This window comes from Punica granatum, chromosome 8 (assembly GCF_007655135.1).
Source record: "Punica granatum isolate Tunisia-2019 chromosome 8, ASM765513v2, whole genome shotgun sequence".
NCBI lineage: Eukaryota > Viridiplantae > Streptophyta > Magnoliopsida > Myrtales > Lythraceae > Punica > Punica granatum.
The window spans coordinates 11,556,780-11,573,735 of record NC_045134.1 but is presented as its reverse complement, the minus strand read 5'-3'; the positions used below and the strand labels follow the sequence as shown (position 1 = coordinate 11,573,735).

Below are 16,956 nucleotides of genomic sequence, written 5' to 3'. Positions count from 1 at the left end.
TTTAAATGCTATGCAAGATTTGAAACAATTAGGATCTAAGTTGAATATAGGCAATTTCATGAAAACTGATGTGACCTACTCAATATCAAAGAAGATAATGCGAAATATAGAAGAATACACATACAAGATATATGTGGTAAAACCCTCAAACGTAGTGAAAACGTTTGAAGGAAACATTTACGGGCAAATGACATTTGACGGTGACTTAAACCATGGAGAGTACCAGTGAGCGAACAAGGCATGAAACCAAAAGAGTCAAACTCTAACCCACAAATAGCCTCTTAAACTGGCAAATCACTCTCAACATCGTAGGTGCTCCCTCGCACCTTTACATGAATGATCTCTATTGATATTAGAGGACTCGAATAAACTCTCAACATAGAAATCCCAATATTCTCTCTATCTGAAATATCCTAAAATACAATATACTCAAGATATGGCCTAACTAAAGGAAGAGAGTTGATTCAAGAAAAATGGGAAATGAAATCGGCTGATTGTACCACTGGGAAAGAAATCAATCGGATAAGGAAATAAATGACTGACCCATCTGATTCTGATTACGCCAGATCGCACTCAGGATTTGCACCTCTCTGAAGTTTGACTGCATGCGCCGCTACTAGTCGACTACTCGTGGGGTCTATCTCCTTCCTACGTCCAATGACAGTTGGCTGTTTGTTATACTGTAGCCTCGACCAATGCTACTCGTTCAATGAGTCCACGGATCTCTGTGTTCAGAATTCGAGCCACACTCAACAAATCTCCGCCTTGACTTGAATTATCCGAAATTAAGTATATAACAAAGGTTTAACAAGAATTCAAGTTTTATGGGCGTGCCTCATTAACCTCGCCCTAAATGCATTCTTATAGAGTAGAGAATGTTTATCATGCAATCATTTTAAAAAATAAAACAAAAACAACATTTCTAACATGCAAAGTAAAATATTTTTAATTTCTAGTTAACGAAAATGTGTTTGACAAGTAAGAATAATGTAGGGTTGAGAGAATTTTATTTTTTAGTAGGTCGAAAAAGTGAGAAACCTCAAACATGAAAAACATCCCCTACAACAGTACCATGTATTCTAAATTAACGGCTGAGATTTGAGACATGATCCGCTTTAGCGAACACCGGGAGATATCTGAGATGGCGGCATTTAATGCTTTAGGCGTGTGAGCTGCGTGTGAGCTGCGTGTCATGCAAAGGGCTTCTTCTCTTTCCCCCTCGTTAATTTTTACTGCCCAAAATTTTAAATTTGAGCAATTTCCATTTTTCAACTATTTTTTTTCTAATTAGGGTAAAAAAGAAAAAAGAAAAATATTTTTCAATTCTCTCTCTTCCCCCCCTCGGAGTTCAGACCTTTCCCTTTCCAACCACCAGAGAGAAGACGCGGTCCAAATTCCCCCAATAAAATCCTCTCCTTCCGTTAGGGTTCCGACACAATCACCCCCCAACATCTGCCCCCCCCCCCCCTCTCTCTCTAGCCTCGATCCTTTCTCTCTCTCTAGAGTATCTTCGTTACCCAGTTTCGAGATCAGGGTATTACTCAATCCGCAGAATTGGACCTCGAATCGTATTAATTTTGATTCGTGGGGTTGGATTTTTTTTTCCATTCTTGAGTTCTTGAATTTGGGGCGGCCGGTTGTGGGAATTCGAGGGGTTGTGGCCAGTTGGGGGTTCTTGATTGCGATTTCATTTGATAATGCCCGCGACGGATTACCAGGGCTCGCACATCGGCCGTTCGATCCTCAGCCTCCGGCGCGATCAGGTGGCTGCCCACTCGATGGAAGGCGGGTCCGCCCACGAGGCCACTGGCCTCGAGGTCGAGCTTGAGGCGTTCCAGCGCCAGGTTACGGAACGGTTCCTCGACCTCTCCTCTGCCGGCCCCGACGAGCTGCTCTCCCTCTCGTGGGTCGGGCTCCTCGACGCGTCCTCTGCTCGAGGTTCCTCTCTCGGCGGATCAGGGCGATGTTCAATAACCGGCCCTGGTGTCCGTCATCGCCCCCGATTGACCGGTTGATTGCGGAGTTCAATGAGAGGACTGTGAAGGCCCTCGACGTGTGTAATGCGATAAGGGATGGGATTGAACGGATCAGGCAGTGGCAGAAGCTGTTGGAGATTGTTTTGTGCGCGTTGGAAAATCAGAGGAATTTGGGGGAGGGCCAATTCCGCCGAGCGAAGAAGGCCCTGATTGATTTAGCCATTGCAATGCTCGACGAGAAGGATTCTGGTTCCACTGTGGCTCACAGGAACCGTTCCTTTGGGCGGAACAACAATTCATCCAGGGATCATCGGTCGGTGGGTCATTTCAGGTCGCTCTCTTGGAGCGTATCGAGGTCTTGGTCTGCTGCCAAGCAGATTCAGGCCATAGGGAATAATCTCTCCGCCCGAAAGGGAATGAAATTGTGGCAACGAATGGTCTTTCTGTGGCCGTCTTCACGATGGCCTCAGTCCTCCTGTTTGTAATGTGGGCCCTGGTGGCTGCAATCCCGTGCCAGGACCGCGGTCTGCAAGCCCATTTCTCTATCCCGAGGCAGTACACATGGGCTGCCCCGGTGCTTTCGCTCCACGACAGGATCGTGGAAGAGTCCAAGAAAAGGGAACGGAAAAATGCCTGTGGGCTGCTGAGGGAGATTTATCAGGTTGAAAAGTGCTCGAGAATGATGAGCGAGATGGTGGATTCAGTTCAATTCCCATTGACTGAGGAGAGGAAGGGGAGGTGAGGCAGAGAATCCAGGAAGTGGTTCAAGTGTTTGATTCCGTGAAGGAAGGTTTGGACCCACTGGAGCGGCAAGTTAGGGAGGGTCTTCCATCGGATTGTCCGGAGCCGAGCCGAGGGGCTCGATTACATGGGAAGAGCAAACAGTCATGAATGAAACCTGCAAAGTCTGCAAGACTTTGGTGTTGTAACTGAGAAGAATGTCCCCTGTTGAGGCTTGCAGAACTGAAATAAAAGGGTCAGCAGATGGACTAGCTTGTAAAGAATCCGCCCCGAAATTCATGCAGAGTAAAGAAAATCGATTTAGAATATTGGACGGACCTTCATAGGTCCGGTGATGCTTGCTATTGCAGCTGTAAAATCGAATTTCTTAAGACTCTATTGTATCTTGATACTCTTATCTAATTTTTGTTAAACTGGTCTGTCTGGTCCATATTTGCAAAGATGATGTTCTCATCAAATTTTGAGTGAATATGCAGTAAATAAATTTTGTGTTACCCTTTAGATTGTTAGTTCTTTGTCTGACAAATCTGACAGATATTTGAATAACAAACATTTCAGCAGGGTTTTACTATAATTCTTTATGTCCTGTTCTGCTCCCATGTGTAGTAAGCATTGTCCACAATGAGAGTCCATCTCAAGTTCATCCTTCCAAGTTAAAAACTGTGACCCTATTTCGGGGACAGATGATCTTCAATGCCGGCTTCTCGCTGGGCACAAAATTTCTTGATCACGATTTCCTTAAAGAATCCTGACTGATTTATATTCGAAAAGGAGTAATATCTTATTGACTTCTCAAATTACAATAATTCACCAGTCGTGTTGGACTGTTGGGAATATGGTGGTAAAGTCCGTCGAGCATTTTTTCCCCTTAAATTAAGCTCAGGGATTCAGTTTGACTTTGACCCTTTCATGCCATCCCCCAGAATTTTCCTTTTGTTTGACTTTGACTGCTTCCTCCTCCGTGGAATTCCTCACATGGGGTTAGTATTTGTTCTGCAGCCAGCCAAGGCGGGCATGCAGTGCCATCGGTGGGTTGGTGGGGCCCAAGAAAGAAGCCAATACGGGTGTGGGCCCCCACTCCCTATATTTTTCTAATAAGCTCTGTTTGACCCTGCATCAGGGTCTTTCAATATCTTATTATTATCCCCTTGCGATTGTCAAACCTTCACCCCCTTCAAACATGGGAGAAAACGTTCTAGAACATGGTGGAGTCAAAGTCAAATATGTTCATGCATCGGATCGGTCTAGTCAGTCTGGTCCGACCGATGAGATAAGCTCGTGCCAGCTTCCACCCTAATAGAAAACTCGGCATTCCTAATCAAGAAAACTATTGGAATAGGTCCGTTTGGTGAGCTATCATCAAGAAATTAATGGGAGCATGGGCCTCTCTCCTCCCTTCACCATTGAAAACTGACAATGGGTTGTCAGAGCAATGGCCCTCCCTTCATAACAACTACTCGTTAGCTGTCATGGCAATTAATTCTCCTCTTTAATGCAAAAAAGCTACTTCTGTCTTTTTCCTCTTAATGCTGATCTTATCTCTTAACATCTTCATGTGTAAAGATTGGTTGGTTCAAAGAGAAGCGTAGACTTCATTTACCAGTCCATGGAAATCTGACTCGTGCCTTGATCGGTTCCAAACTCGTATGCACTTGATTGAGGTAACCCGATTGAAGAAATTATTTGTTGATCTAGAGGAAATTTTACGGGTTTAAGATGCATCAAAGGATTATAAGCTTTTGAAATTTAACAGACTTAAGAGAGAGGAAATTTCATGAACATCCACAAGAAGCAGGAAATATAGATATCTTCCGACTCTAACCAAACACTTGCGAATATGGACCGCTCTGGTTTCTTTCCAGTTCCAGCTCATCTGGCCCTCTTGCATAATTAAACTCGTCTACTGAAGAATGAGACAGGATAACAATTAGACCAAGTCCCGGCCGATCTATTTTGTTTTCAATGTCACCCTCTTGGACACGGGCACAGCTCAACTTCATCTTATAATTAAGGGACCATCTAACTTTTGCAGTACAAGTTCAGATTTGAAGTTGCAGGTCAAGATCTCTCTGGCTGTAGCTTGGAAGGATCTCAGACCACTAACAAGCATATTCAATAATGTTTCATTAAGTTACCGTGGTTTCAGCCTTGGACTAACGATTCCATAATCTGATCCGGTACTAAGTCGGGTTGTCCTGTACTCTGTTAACATGTCCACACATTGTTAACCTTATTATCACCTTTTGAAGGAATTCTCTGTTTTGTGTTGGGCAATCAATGGCAGATAAGTTAACTTGCAATTTTCAGGACATAAACCGTTAAGGGAGTGACATGGTTGGGGAGGAAACTTTGTCCATGTAACGTCACTTTCATGTTTAATATATGTATACGTATGTATTAGGATATTGAACACACACTTCTCCTCTGATATAGGTAGATGCCAGGTTTATTACGAACAATCTCAATCCCGATATAGTACTCCACAGGTCCATTATATACGATCTAACCATTGATGGGCCTCAAGTTGGGAGATGCCCAACTCATTATCACTGAGAGAACGATATTGAAATTTCTGAACTTATCTTGAGGAGAGAATTTTTACCGGGGAATGGAGCTTGTCCTGCAGAAGAAATGCCAGAGGTTGTTCCTTTAAGGTATCATCCTCTACACTGCCACCTAAGAATGTATACACAAACCACCTATGTGCATATTTATCGGTCCAACGGAAGCATCCTCAATTACCATTTGCTAAAAAATAGTTGTCAATTTCATCAGTACAATTGCTCGCCAACCGACATATATCACTACTATGCACAAGAATATTGTCAGTTGGGGATGGAAATGGGGTAGGATTAAGTCTATCTGTAACTTTAATGGAACTAAGACGAAATTTCTGTTCGCAAATTTTACGTAAGGCTTAGAGACTAATTTCTTTCACCAAAAAATAAAAAGGAAAACCCTATGGGTTAATTTGAAGGCAAACATCCTATCTCAAATTTTGGAGGGAAAAATTCTTTCCAAATGAATTTAGATATGGATTTATCTTCTACATAAAAAAAAAAAAGGATTTTAGATATAGAAAAGAACATTTCCAAAACCATCTCAAAATTCAACTCGTCTATGAAGAATGAGACAAGATAACGATTAGACTAGGTCCCGATCTTTCTATTTCAATTTCAATGTCGACCTCTTCCACACAGGCACAGCTCAACTTCGTCTTATAATTAAGAGACCCTCTAACTTTTGCAGTACGAGTCCTGATTCAAAGTTGCAGGTCGAGATCCCATTGGCTGTAGCTCGAAAGGATACCAGACCACAAACAAGTATATCCAATAAGGTTTCATTAAGTTTCCGTGTTTTCAACCTTAGACTAAAGATTCCATAATCTGATCCTGTCGTAAGTCGGGTGTTTTGGTACTCTATTGAGATGTCCACACATTGTTAATCTTATATTATCGCCTTTTGAAGGAATTCTCTGTTTTGTGCTGGGCAATCAATGTGCAGATTAGTTGACCTGCAATTTTCGGTACACAACTGTTAAGGAGTGACAAAGTTTGAGAGGAAGCTTTATGTCTGTGTAAGGTCGCTTTCATGTTATTATATGTATGTGTATGTATTCAGATACTGAACACATACTTCCTCTAGTATAGGTAGATGCCACGTTTATTACGAACAATTTCAATTCCGAGATAGTACTTCACAGGCCCATCATATACGATCTAACCATCGATGGGCCTCAAGCTGTGAGCTGCCCAACTCATTATCGCTGTGAGAACGATATCAGTCTTTCCAGGGCAGCATATATAAGCAAGAGCATATTCTTCGTCCCTCATGATGCATACGGTACACCAACATGGATACATAGAAACGCTCTTTGATCCAAAATATCTGAACTTATCTTCAGGAGAGAATATTTCACCATCAAATGGATCTTGTCCCGCAGAACAAATGCTAGAGGTTGCTCCATGTAGGTATCATCTTCTAAATTGCCACCATAGAATGTACACATAAACCAGCCACATGCATATTTAGGGCCGGATTTTATTCTTCCCCAAGTTTACTTGTAATGATGCTCCTCTCACAAGGTTCGAAATATATATGCAAAATACCAAGCCAGATATCAAGACATTCTTTGGAGCACAGATAACGAATATTATGCGTTGAATGAGTTGCGTGACTATCTACTTTTTGTACCATAGGTAAATCAAATGTAGGCCCAGACTGCGAGGGACAAAGTTGGATTCGAGTGTGTGCGGTCTCAATCCCCGTATGATTGGAATCCAGGGATCGGGCTATCAGAAAAATCAACGAGCAGAGTCAAAACTCATTGTTCAGATAGGCTGATTTTAATCTAGGAAAAATTAGACATGTTGCGATGAGAACTCCTAGGAATCTTCAGAAAATTAGACAACTACATTGTGTGCCTGATCTCTAGTGATATTATTAAATAGTAGCTCAGAGTAGATGCATTAGAGTGTGGTATGTCAGTGACAAAGTATGAGAATGTTGTCATAAATAGAATGCAATCATGAGATGTCGTATAGTAGCATAGAGAATCTGTGTAATAGTAAATGAGTACCAAGTAGAAGTGTTTGAACAGCGATAAAAATGTCATCGATCCTTATTTAGCATCTCGAAAGATCTTGGAAGTAGCCTGACAAGCCCCTTAAACCCCGCGGTAGGCATGCTGGCAGATCATATCAGTCAATCGCGCAATCACATAGTAGTTCACCGACGTACGTATTACTGGTAAGCTAACTGCTGTTTGCATCAGCAGCAGGTGCGCATTGCCTACGTGATGACATTTTCTCTCGCTCAATAGATTCCTTGGAGAACTGGCATATGTATGGCAAAGTGAGCTTACGACCGGGCCAAGAGCTTCCGTTTGTCCCTTTAGCTGATTAAATCCCGCCCCATGTGATGACAAATTTCTGAATGGAACTTTTATTTTCTCTGTTTCTGAGAATCGGAGCATTTAAATCCGATGCTCGACTCTCCTACTAATGACACGTTCCAGAAACCGGGCGCTGACGATCCAATCCAGTAACTGTTTGGCACGAGGATGCACAGCACTCTGATCATTTATGTTAAGACATTCCCGTGACCCCCAATTTGGAAAAGAGAAAAAAGGGCAAAGACATAGATTGGAAAGAGAAAAGTAAAAGGGAAAGGGAGAGAGGCAAGAATGATTGCACCGCAAGAACAAAAGCCCAGAATGATTCACAAAAGGTTAGGGCCAAGCAGCATCCCAATACAATACAATCCCAATCATCATCCGCTCCAAAGCTACTTTAGACCCCCAATTAACGCAATCCTCTATCCCCTCACTGATTAACCTACGGATCCCTCTTTTTTTTTTTTTATGCTTTTATGATTGGCCTACTCTAATTCTTTACAAAGAGACTAACCTGCAAACTCCCACTTGATCTTTTTCCTCATGGCATCATCACCATGACTGCCCAAAGCAGAGCCATTCGAAGCTGGAGCGGCCCCGCCATTACCTGCAATCACAAGGATGGGAACATGATGAATCTCAATCTAGGACCCCACCCCCTCTCAAAAAACATTTTACAGCTCAGGTAAAGCACCTTATCACAAGCAAATCAGTAGAATGCTACACTTTGGGCACTTTCCCTTTTCTCCCTTTTACTTTGTGTAGCTGTTCTTTTGTCCGTAAGGGCACGTATCAACCTAGTCGAGCTTGAAGCTTGGGTTGGGTTGATTGGGCGTCAATTTTCATGCTTCAGCTTTGCAGTCATCTCATGTGTGACTGACTTGTGCTCAATATGCTCAGAAAGTTCCAATGATTAATACTTAAATCTCGAGCATAGCTCGAGTTTAGTTCAGCTCAAGATTATTAGTTGTTGACGGCAGTTTGCTAGTTTCATATTTAGACAATTTGAAATCTCATATTACAGGAGAAAGCCTAGCTATATATGCTCACGTGCTGGGTTCTTGCCTGAAACTAGCTTGAGATAAAATGGTTCGTGTGGACCACCTTGATATAAAAGAAGACAGCAAGTAGAGAAAGGGGTCTTAGAACAGTGAGTTAAGTTTAATTCTCATAAGTGGGATTTATGTGTCTCTATTTTGCTTTATTTCCTATTTAGTACAGGCCTCCTTACGACAGGATAAAGGAAAAGGAAAAAAAAAAAAAAAAAAAAAAGAAAAAGGAATAGACCACAAGAAAACAGACCAAGCCAGAGAGAGACACGCATGGTGAGACTTTATTTCACATCCCAAATGACCACAGACAAAAGCATTTGAATGTTTCAGGTTTCACTATCTCAATTATTCAGCCCCTGCAATTTTTGAATCTGAATATAGCCAAAGACTGTTAGGTATCTCAGCATTTCTTGTATTTTATCGATGCTTACGAGACAATTATCTAAAAGTTGCTAAATAAAACTGAGAACAGATGGCAAAAAGAAGAACGCTCATTACCTGCCCTTCATGCCCGGACGTGGGCTGAGGCTGTATGGTGGCGGAGTCCACCTCTCCGGTAGGCAGAGGAACTGCCGGGTTACTGTTGATGAAAGGAATCCCATCAGCCTTATTGGGCACAACAGACGGCTCCATGGTCGGAGAGTTCGCTTCAGGGGTGGGGCTAGGGGAGAGCTCTTGGTGCGGACGGAATGGCCAGGGGAACGCCGGCGAGGAAGCTATTACCCCACCAGATGCAGGTTCAGGAGCCGCCTGTGGGGGTGACACTGGCGGCATGATGAGTATCTCCGGGGATGGCGGGGCCGAATTGACCTCTACGGCAAGCTTCTGGGCTGGCTGCTGACATGTGGCTGCAGAGCCGTTGCTGAAGCTGAAGTAGAAGAAGCCCGGGCGCGAAGGATGCCACTTCCAAGTTCCAAACAACAAAAATCAGAAATTTTAGCAAATAATGAAAATAATTTATTATCCACCTCAAACCATATAAAAAAAAGGGAAAATAACCTGAAAATGAAATTTCTCCATATACCAATTTTTTGAATTTTGGCCTAAAAAATTACTACGTTTGCCTCCGTTTTTCTGATCTATCAATTCGTTAATTGGACCGTCAAAACTACTAACGTGACCGTTAACGGTGCTGATGTGGCTAAAAACCCACGTGGATGGCATGCCACAACTTTTTAACCAAAAAAATCACATAGTTTGCTTTTTTTCCCTAATATACTAAAATATCAATAAATTTTTTCTCATTTACCAAAGTACCAATAAGCTTAAAAAATCACATAGTCTGCTTTTGTTCCTTCATCTACCAAAATATAACTTCTTTCAAAAATAACATCTATCAAAATATGACTTCTTTGAATGATTATAAGTTTAAATTATGGATTTATATATATGTATGTTGATTTGAATGTTACAATAAATTTTAATAGTAAATAAGTGTTAAAACAGTTACAAATTTGTAATTTGCAAATAAAAAAAATGTCCATATTTGTTATCTCATTAAGTAGTATAAGAACTTAAACATATTATACTGCAAAAACAATAAACATGCCAAAATAACTATTCCAACAGAACTTGTGCACACCAACATCTATAAAATTTTAGCATAGTTCAACTTGTTGGACACAAGTTCAAATTCAAATTATAATTATTCAAAAAAGTTATATTTTGATAGATGTGATTTTTGAAAAAAAAACCATATTTTGATAGATGAGGACACATAAGCAAACTATGTGATTTTTCAAAGTAGTTGATATTTCTGTAGAAGAGGGAAATGTTATTCATATTTTGGTAGATGAGAGAAAAAAAAAAGGCAAACTATGTAATTTTTTCGGCTAAAAAGTTTGCGGTATGCCATCCATATAGGCAACCATCTGCCATATCAACGCCGATAACAACCACGTCAGCAGTTTAACGGCCTAATTAATTGATTGGTAGATCATGAAAATGGAGGTAAAAGTTGTGATTTTTCAGGCTAAATTTTTTTAAAAAATTGATAAATCAATAAATTTCATGAAAGTAATTGATTTTTCAAGCTATTTTTTTCATAAAAGAAAAAATATAAAAAAACATGCATTCGGTAAAATTACAAAGTTTTTTCCAAATAAAACCAAATTTTAATTTTAAAACTCGCAACATTACGTTTTGAGGTCGACGGCAGACATTTGTGGTCACTAAATGGGAGCAGAACGTAACATTGTGATTTTTAAAATCAAATTTTAAACATATGATTTTATCTATAAAAAAAGCCAAACACGGTGATTTTACCGGCATTTTATCCTTTTTCTTTTCTTTTGATATTATGTTAGAACAACAATAAATTTTAATTTTTAAAAATTGGAGAGAGGGAGAGGGATGTGTACCGTGTAAGAGGAGGAGGAGGGTTTGGTGAGGAGAGAAGCCTGAGTGAAGTTGCAGAGGTCGAAGGCTCTCCGGTTCTGGAAAATGTACAGAGCATTGCCCTGCTTGTGCCTGAACACTGCCCCGAACAACCACACACACGCAAAACAGAGCAAAAACAGAGCAATCAGTCATGTCTGATCCCCATGTACACAAACAAAGCATAAAGGGAAAAACTTAGGAAGCTGTCGAAAATGTTGTTGGGCCGGGACTCACCGACGACGTCTCCGACATGAACGATGGGGTTCTTCCACTCGGAGGTCCCGTCAACTACGACTGTGGAGGAGTGAGCTCCATGGAAGAACAGAGAGAGTGCAGAGAGGAGGAGGGCTATCATCTGCAGCTGTGACATCTTCTTCTTTTCCTCCATTGACCGTCTCTCTGTTTGCTCGAGGGGGAAAAGGTATATGACTGATATAGGATACCGCATTATGATTCTGCCTGTTGCTTTAAACCCTGAAGCAATTCCTTTTTCCTTTTTTTTTCCCCCTTAAAAAAGTAATTTTACTAAAATAATATTTAAAAAATATTGATTTATTCACTGTTCTAGTTTTTTAATTGTCCTAGATGGGACCAAAATGAGCTTAGCGAAGTTGTGCAGTGTACCAATCAAGGGGAGTTTAGTTGATAACCCGTTAGTGTTCTAAATTTTAGATCATGGGTTTAAGCTTCTTTGGAGACTTTGGAGCAAATAATAAAGGAAGCTCTCCTTATTTCTTGTCCAACTCGTTTGCGGCAATGGTATTTTGAATGTCGACTTTAAATCCTTGTATAGCTATTGCTTAGATCGGATTTTCTCGGGTTCGTAAGTTTGAGCTTAACCGCATACATATTATCAAACGCCATACGCCCGATAAAATCTACCCAACATCATGAAAAACAAAAGAGGGAAAAAGGTACTGTTTGAAAATTAAGTAAAAAATAAAAATGAAAATAACAAAGAGATTTCACTTTTGTTTTTGGGACCGCAGGGTGAGGGCTCGTGAATATTGTCAGAAGCGTTTGGCGTTTCACGGGAAGGTTTTGAATTGAATTGAATTGGATGAGAGGAGTTCATAATGGGTGGGGTGATCGATTAATGGTCTTTATTTGCATTACTTAAAACAGTAAAAAAAGAAGAAGAAGGAAAATCATCCGAAAAATTAATTACTTTCATGAAATTCCTCCAAGTTTTTAAATTTTAACTTGAAAAATTACAACGTTTACCTCCGTTTTCCTAATCTACCAATCCGTTTATTAGGCTGTCAAAACTGCTGACGTGACCGTTAACAGAACTGATGTGACAGATGGTTGCTTATGTGAATAACATGTCACAAACTTTTTAACTGAAAAAATCACATAATTTGCTTTTTTCTCTCATTTACTAAAATATCAACAACATTTTCCTCATCTACCAAAATATCAATAACTTTGAAAAATCACATAGTTTGATTATATTCCTTCATCTACCAAAATATGGCTTTTTTCAAAAATTATATCTACCAAAATATGACTTCTTTGAATGATTATAAGTTTGAATTATGGACCTATATATATTGATTTGAATGTTAAAAGAATTTTTAACAGAAAAGAATTGTTAGAACAATTATAAATTTGTTATTTGCAAATCAAAAAAATATTCATATATGTTATCACATTAAATAATATAGAAATTTAGACATATTATATTGCAAAAATAATAACAATACCAAAAGAACAATTCCAGCAGAACTAGTGCATACCAACATCTATAAAATTTTAGTATGGTTATTTAGCATAGTTGAACTTGTTGGTCACGGGAGCCGATTACTTTAGCACGATTCAACTTATTTTGACATGGTTATTTTGGCATGGTTCATGTAAATATAAATTTCTAGGACCGATTGTTATTAAATTTTGATAATGAGATACAATGATAATGTTAAATATAGAAATTGATCATATTTGCATTATCAAAATTTAACACGTAAACTACAAACACAAAATTGAAAAATCCTAAAATTCAAAAAAAAAATTATGTGCAAGAAAAAGATTAAATAGCTGAAGAGCTCACCTACAAAAATCTAACGGTTGATGTACCTAAAATTAAACTACGTACATGTGAGAAAATAACAATCGATCCTAGATATCTATATCTATATGCTTTAAAAATAAAACTAAAATTCATTTTTCTAAGAAATTAAAAAATCCGAGGAAATAACTACCATTTCCACAAATACATATTTATTTATTTTTAAAATTTAAAATAAAAATTTAAAAATAAAGAAAACTCAGAAAATCAATAAAATGGTGAATGATCCCACAAATCTATAACTATATATTTATAAAATTCAAAATTTTATTATTTAGAAAAAGCTCAAAAAATTGAGAAAATTTCATTTAAAAGAGAAGTGTTCTGGGACTATTTGGCACGACTCACTTTTGTTCTGCTTTTATATATATACAGATAGGAACTCAGACATATTATAGTGCAAAGACAATAACCATAATAAAATAATCGTTCCAGCAGAACTTCTGTCCAACAAGTTGAACCATGCTAAAATTTTATAGAGATTGGTCTGCACAAATTTTGTTGAAATGGTTATGTTGGCATGATATGTCTAAGTTCCTATATTACTTAATATAATAACAGATGTGGACTTTTTTTATTTGCTAATAACAAACTTATAACTGTTATAACACTTCTTTTCTATTTAATTTTTTTTAACATTCAAATCAACATACATATATATATAAGTACCTAATTCAAACTTATAATCATTCAAAGAAGTCATATTTTGGTAGATGTAATTTTTGAAAGAAGCCATATTTTGGTAGATGAAGGAACAAAAACAAACTATGTGATTTTTTAAAATTATTGATATTTTGGTAAATGAGGGAAAATTTATTGATATTTTGATAGATGTGGGAAAAAAGCAAACTACGTGATTTTTTGGATTAAAAAATTTGTGGCATGCCATTCACGTGGGCAACCGTCTGCCACATCAGCATTGTTAACGACCACGTCAGTAGTTTTCACGGTCCCATTAACAGATTGATAGATGAGAGAAATTGAGGCAAATATTGTGATTTTTCAGGCCAAAATTTTAAAAAATGGTATATCGAAGAATTTCATGAATGTAATTGATTTTTCAGTCTATTTCAAAAAAAAAAACAGTTGGAATGATTTTGCTTTCAGAAAAGCCCTCCCTTTTATTTAATTAATTAATTAATAATCTCAATTAGAAATTAGCGTGTACCATGATATTTGGAAACCTAATTAGTTTCGACTAATTCAGTTCGAACTAAGTCGGCTCACTGAGAGGTAAAAAGTCTCTCAGTCATTTTTTTCCATTCAAAATACTTGAATCAAGACTTTTTATATAAAGAACAAGTGTGCAACCACTTGAACTGATACATTATTTGCGAAGACCAAGAAATTGACATAAACAATAATAAGATAAGCATCACGGTGAGTTGCTGATGGGGACTATTATTCTAAAATGATTAGTCCCGTCATTAGACAGTGCTTTGCAGCCTATACAAATTTATAATCTCGACAACATTCTAGGGAGGTGGAGAAATCCTCTTCCTTTGGGAAATTAAAAAAAAAAAGAACTGTTCAATAATTCTATAATGATGATATTTAAGGCTGTCAAGGGTTTTTTTTCAAAGGCCCTTTTTCCTAAATTTTTTATATTATTTTGAGCCATGGAATATTGGGAGCAGCAAAACAAAGATGAAAGCTGAGGAGAGCTGTTGTGTTGTTGCAGCCAGCAGAGAATTGTGATGTGGAGGAGACAGCATTCTTCTGAACAGCATGGGAGGATTGATATCTTATATATAAGGCTCGTTTTCAAGTAAAATTGTGCAAATGTTTCAATTTTGGTTGAAAGATATGCCTTCTATTTTGTTTCCTTCTCCTATCCATTCTGCTTCTAGTCTGCTACATTGTTCGATTCTTCCGATGTTATTTATCGATATCTAGAGAGCAAAATGTAACACAAAAAAGAATCTAAATTAAGGGGTTTCTAGAGTTAATACGATCGAGTTGAACCAAGAACGGACTGAACCATGTGGGAGACAACATTCTTCTTAACAGCATGGGGAAATTGATTTCCTAAGGGCTGAAACTATGCAAATGTTTCAATTTTGGATGAAAGATATGTCCTATTTTGTTCCTTCTCCTAGCCATTCTGCTTCCAGGCTGCCAAATTCCCTTTTCTTTAATGTTTTTATAGATATCTGAAAAGCAATCTCTCTCTTTTCCCTTTTAATGTTGTTTAAGGCATCAAGTTAACCTAAATTTAGCGTTTGTGAGATGTAATGGCGAGTTGAGTGAAAGCAGGGACCGATTACTCTCTTGGAGGATACCAGCAAGAGCACTAGACTGTTATTTATAAGTTTGAAAATTACGACCTATCATGACTCTCTTCTTAGTTCAATCTGATAGTAAGATTTTCAAACTCATATTATGAAATCGCAACTCATGATGTACCATAAAGTACTAATTTGATTGTGCATGTTGGGATGCCAAACATGTCTTGTATGGTCATTAGAAGAATTAAGTCACTGAAAAAACAACGCTGGCATGATCAATTAAATCAGTTAAAATAAAAATCATAATATTAGTGTTACCCTATCTAGCCACACATGGAGGTGCCTAAAGTCCACTAGACTGCCCTTTCTTGCAAAATCATAAAAGGAAGAGAGAAAATGATGCATTTAGCAATCTTATTCTCCCTGAATTTATCTCTATGACCTTATTTGCCTTTGCATTACTCATATTTGTCCGTAATGATAATGTGGTCAAAACCTAGCTACAAAGGCTAATATTGAGCTAACTGCGAGCCCGATATCTCGAGGATTGTACCTTTGGCTTTGGGATAAATCACATGAACACCCATTATTAGAATAGACCCACTGCTTTTTCCATGGAAAGTCGAGGAAATTCTAATTATTAATTTACCATACAATTTATATATATACATGAATCTTTTGTCCCCACCAAAAAACAAATGTCACATATAGATCTAGTGTGGCATAAATTAGCAGCCTTTACTCCATATTGTAATTTTCGATGTGGGCCAGCTTTCACTGTAAAGAAAATGACAGAAATATGAGAGTGAAAATAAAAACAAGAAACAAAAGAAAGGAAAAGGAAAGGAAAGGAAAGAACAATTTATGGGATAAACATAAAGTAATCCTAGTGGCCTTTGTTTACATTAAATAATGTCTCCAGTTCGAGTTTTGTGAATGAACGTTCATATTGAGAGAGTTTTAATCATTAATAGGCTGATTCGACTCGAATCAGATTAGTCATGATCATTGAACATCGGGACTCAAAAAAAAAAAGCCATGGGGGATGGTACCAAAAAATTGTCCTAGGGAAGCCCAAAAGGTAAAAGGGGGCTGCCTAATTTCTCTTCTTGAATCGAAAAACTTGACAGTCACTAAGTTGTAGTTTTCAACGGTAGAGAAGAATGAGGCACAGTCGTGTTATATCTATTTTGTTCCCATGAAAAGGAGGAACAATTGCACTCTTCTTCAGTTTTTGTTCTCTTTGGTCGTATTAGAATCGTCTCATCTGTCACTCCATACAATAACAAAGGAACCTAATGGATAACTCCGATATTTTTTGGATTATAATGGAGCCCGAGAGTATAATAAATTAAAGATATGAAAAGGTGATGCAAATGGGTTTAGAAGGTATAAATTTTACAGAAGATCAATTAACTAAATGAGATTTGAACGAGTTAATAACCTTTATACAACATAATGTGCAAAATATAGGTTTTTTTTAATACTATTCATGAAGGCTATATGGAGACTCAATGAGCAATATATAAAGGACTTTTCATATTGTGAATGTTAATCAAATAAACATCAGGTTAGATCTCGATGGAGTTATATAATGCTGTTCACAAAGTTGTCGCAA

General features: G+C 38.1%; 1 protein-coding gene and 1 pseudogene across 1 annotated transcript; one reads left to right on the top strand and one right to left on the bottom strand.

Annotated features, from left to right (window-relative positions):
- Window positions 1-1,431: 1,431 nt before the first annotated feature.
- Window positions 1,432-3,218, top strand: LOC116189628 (annotated as a pseudogene).
- Window positions 3,219-7,906: 4,688 nt separating this feature from the next.
- Window positions 7,907-11,488, bottom strand: LOC116216068. The gene is made up of 4 exons (XM_031551986.1): window positions 11,277-11,488; window positions 11,024-11,139; window positions 9,162-9,566; window positions 7,907-8,218 (listed from the first exon to the last, which is right to left on the bottom strand). The coding sequence occupies exons 1-4, from the start codon at window positions 11,428-11,430 to the stop codon at window positions 8,153-8,155; spliced, it is 741 nt and encodes a 246-aa protein (XP_031407846.1). The 5' UTR covers window positions 11,431-11,488; the 3' UTR covers window positions 7,907-8,152.
- Between the last annotated feature and the right edge of the window lie 5,468 nt (window positions 11,489-16,956).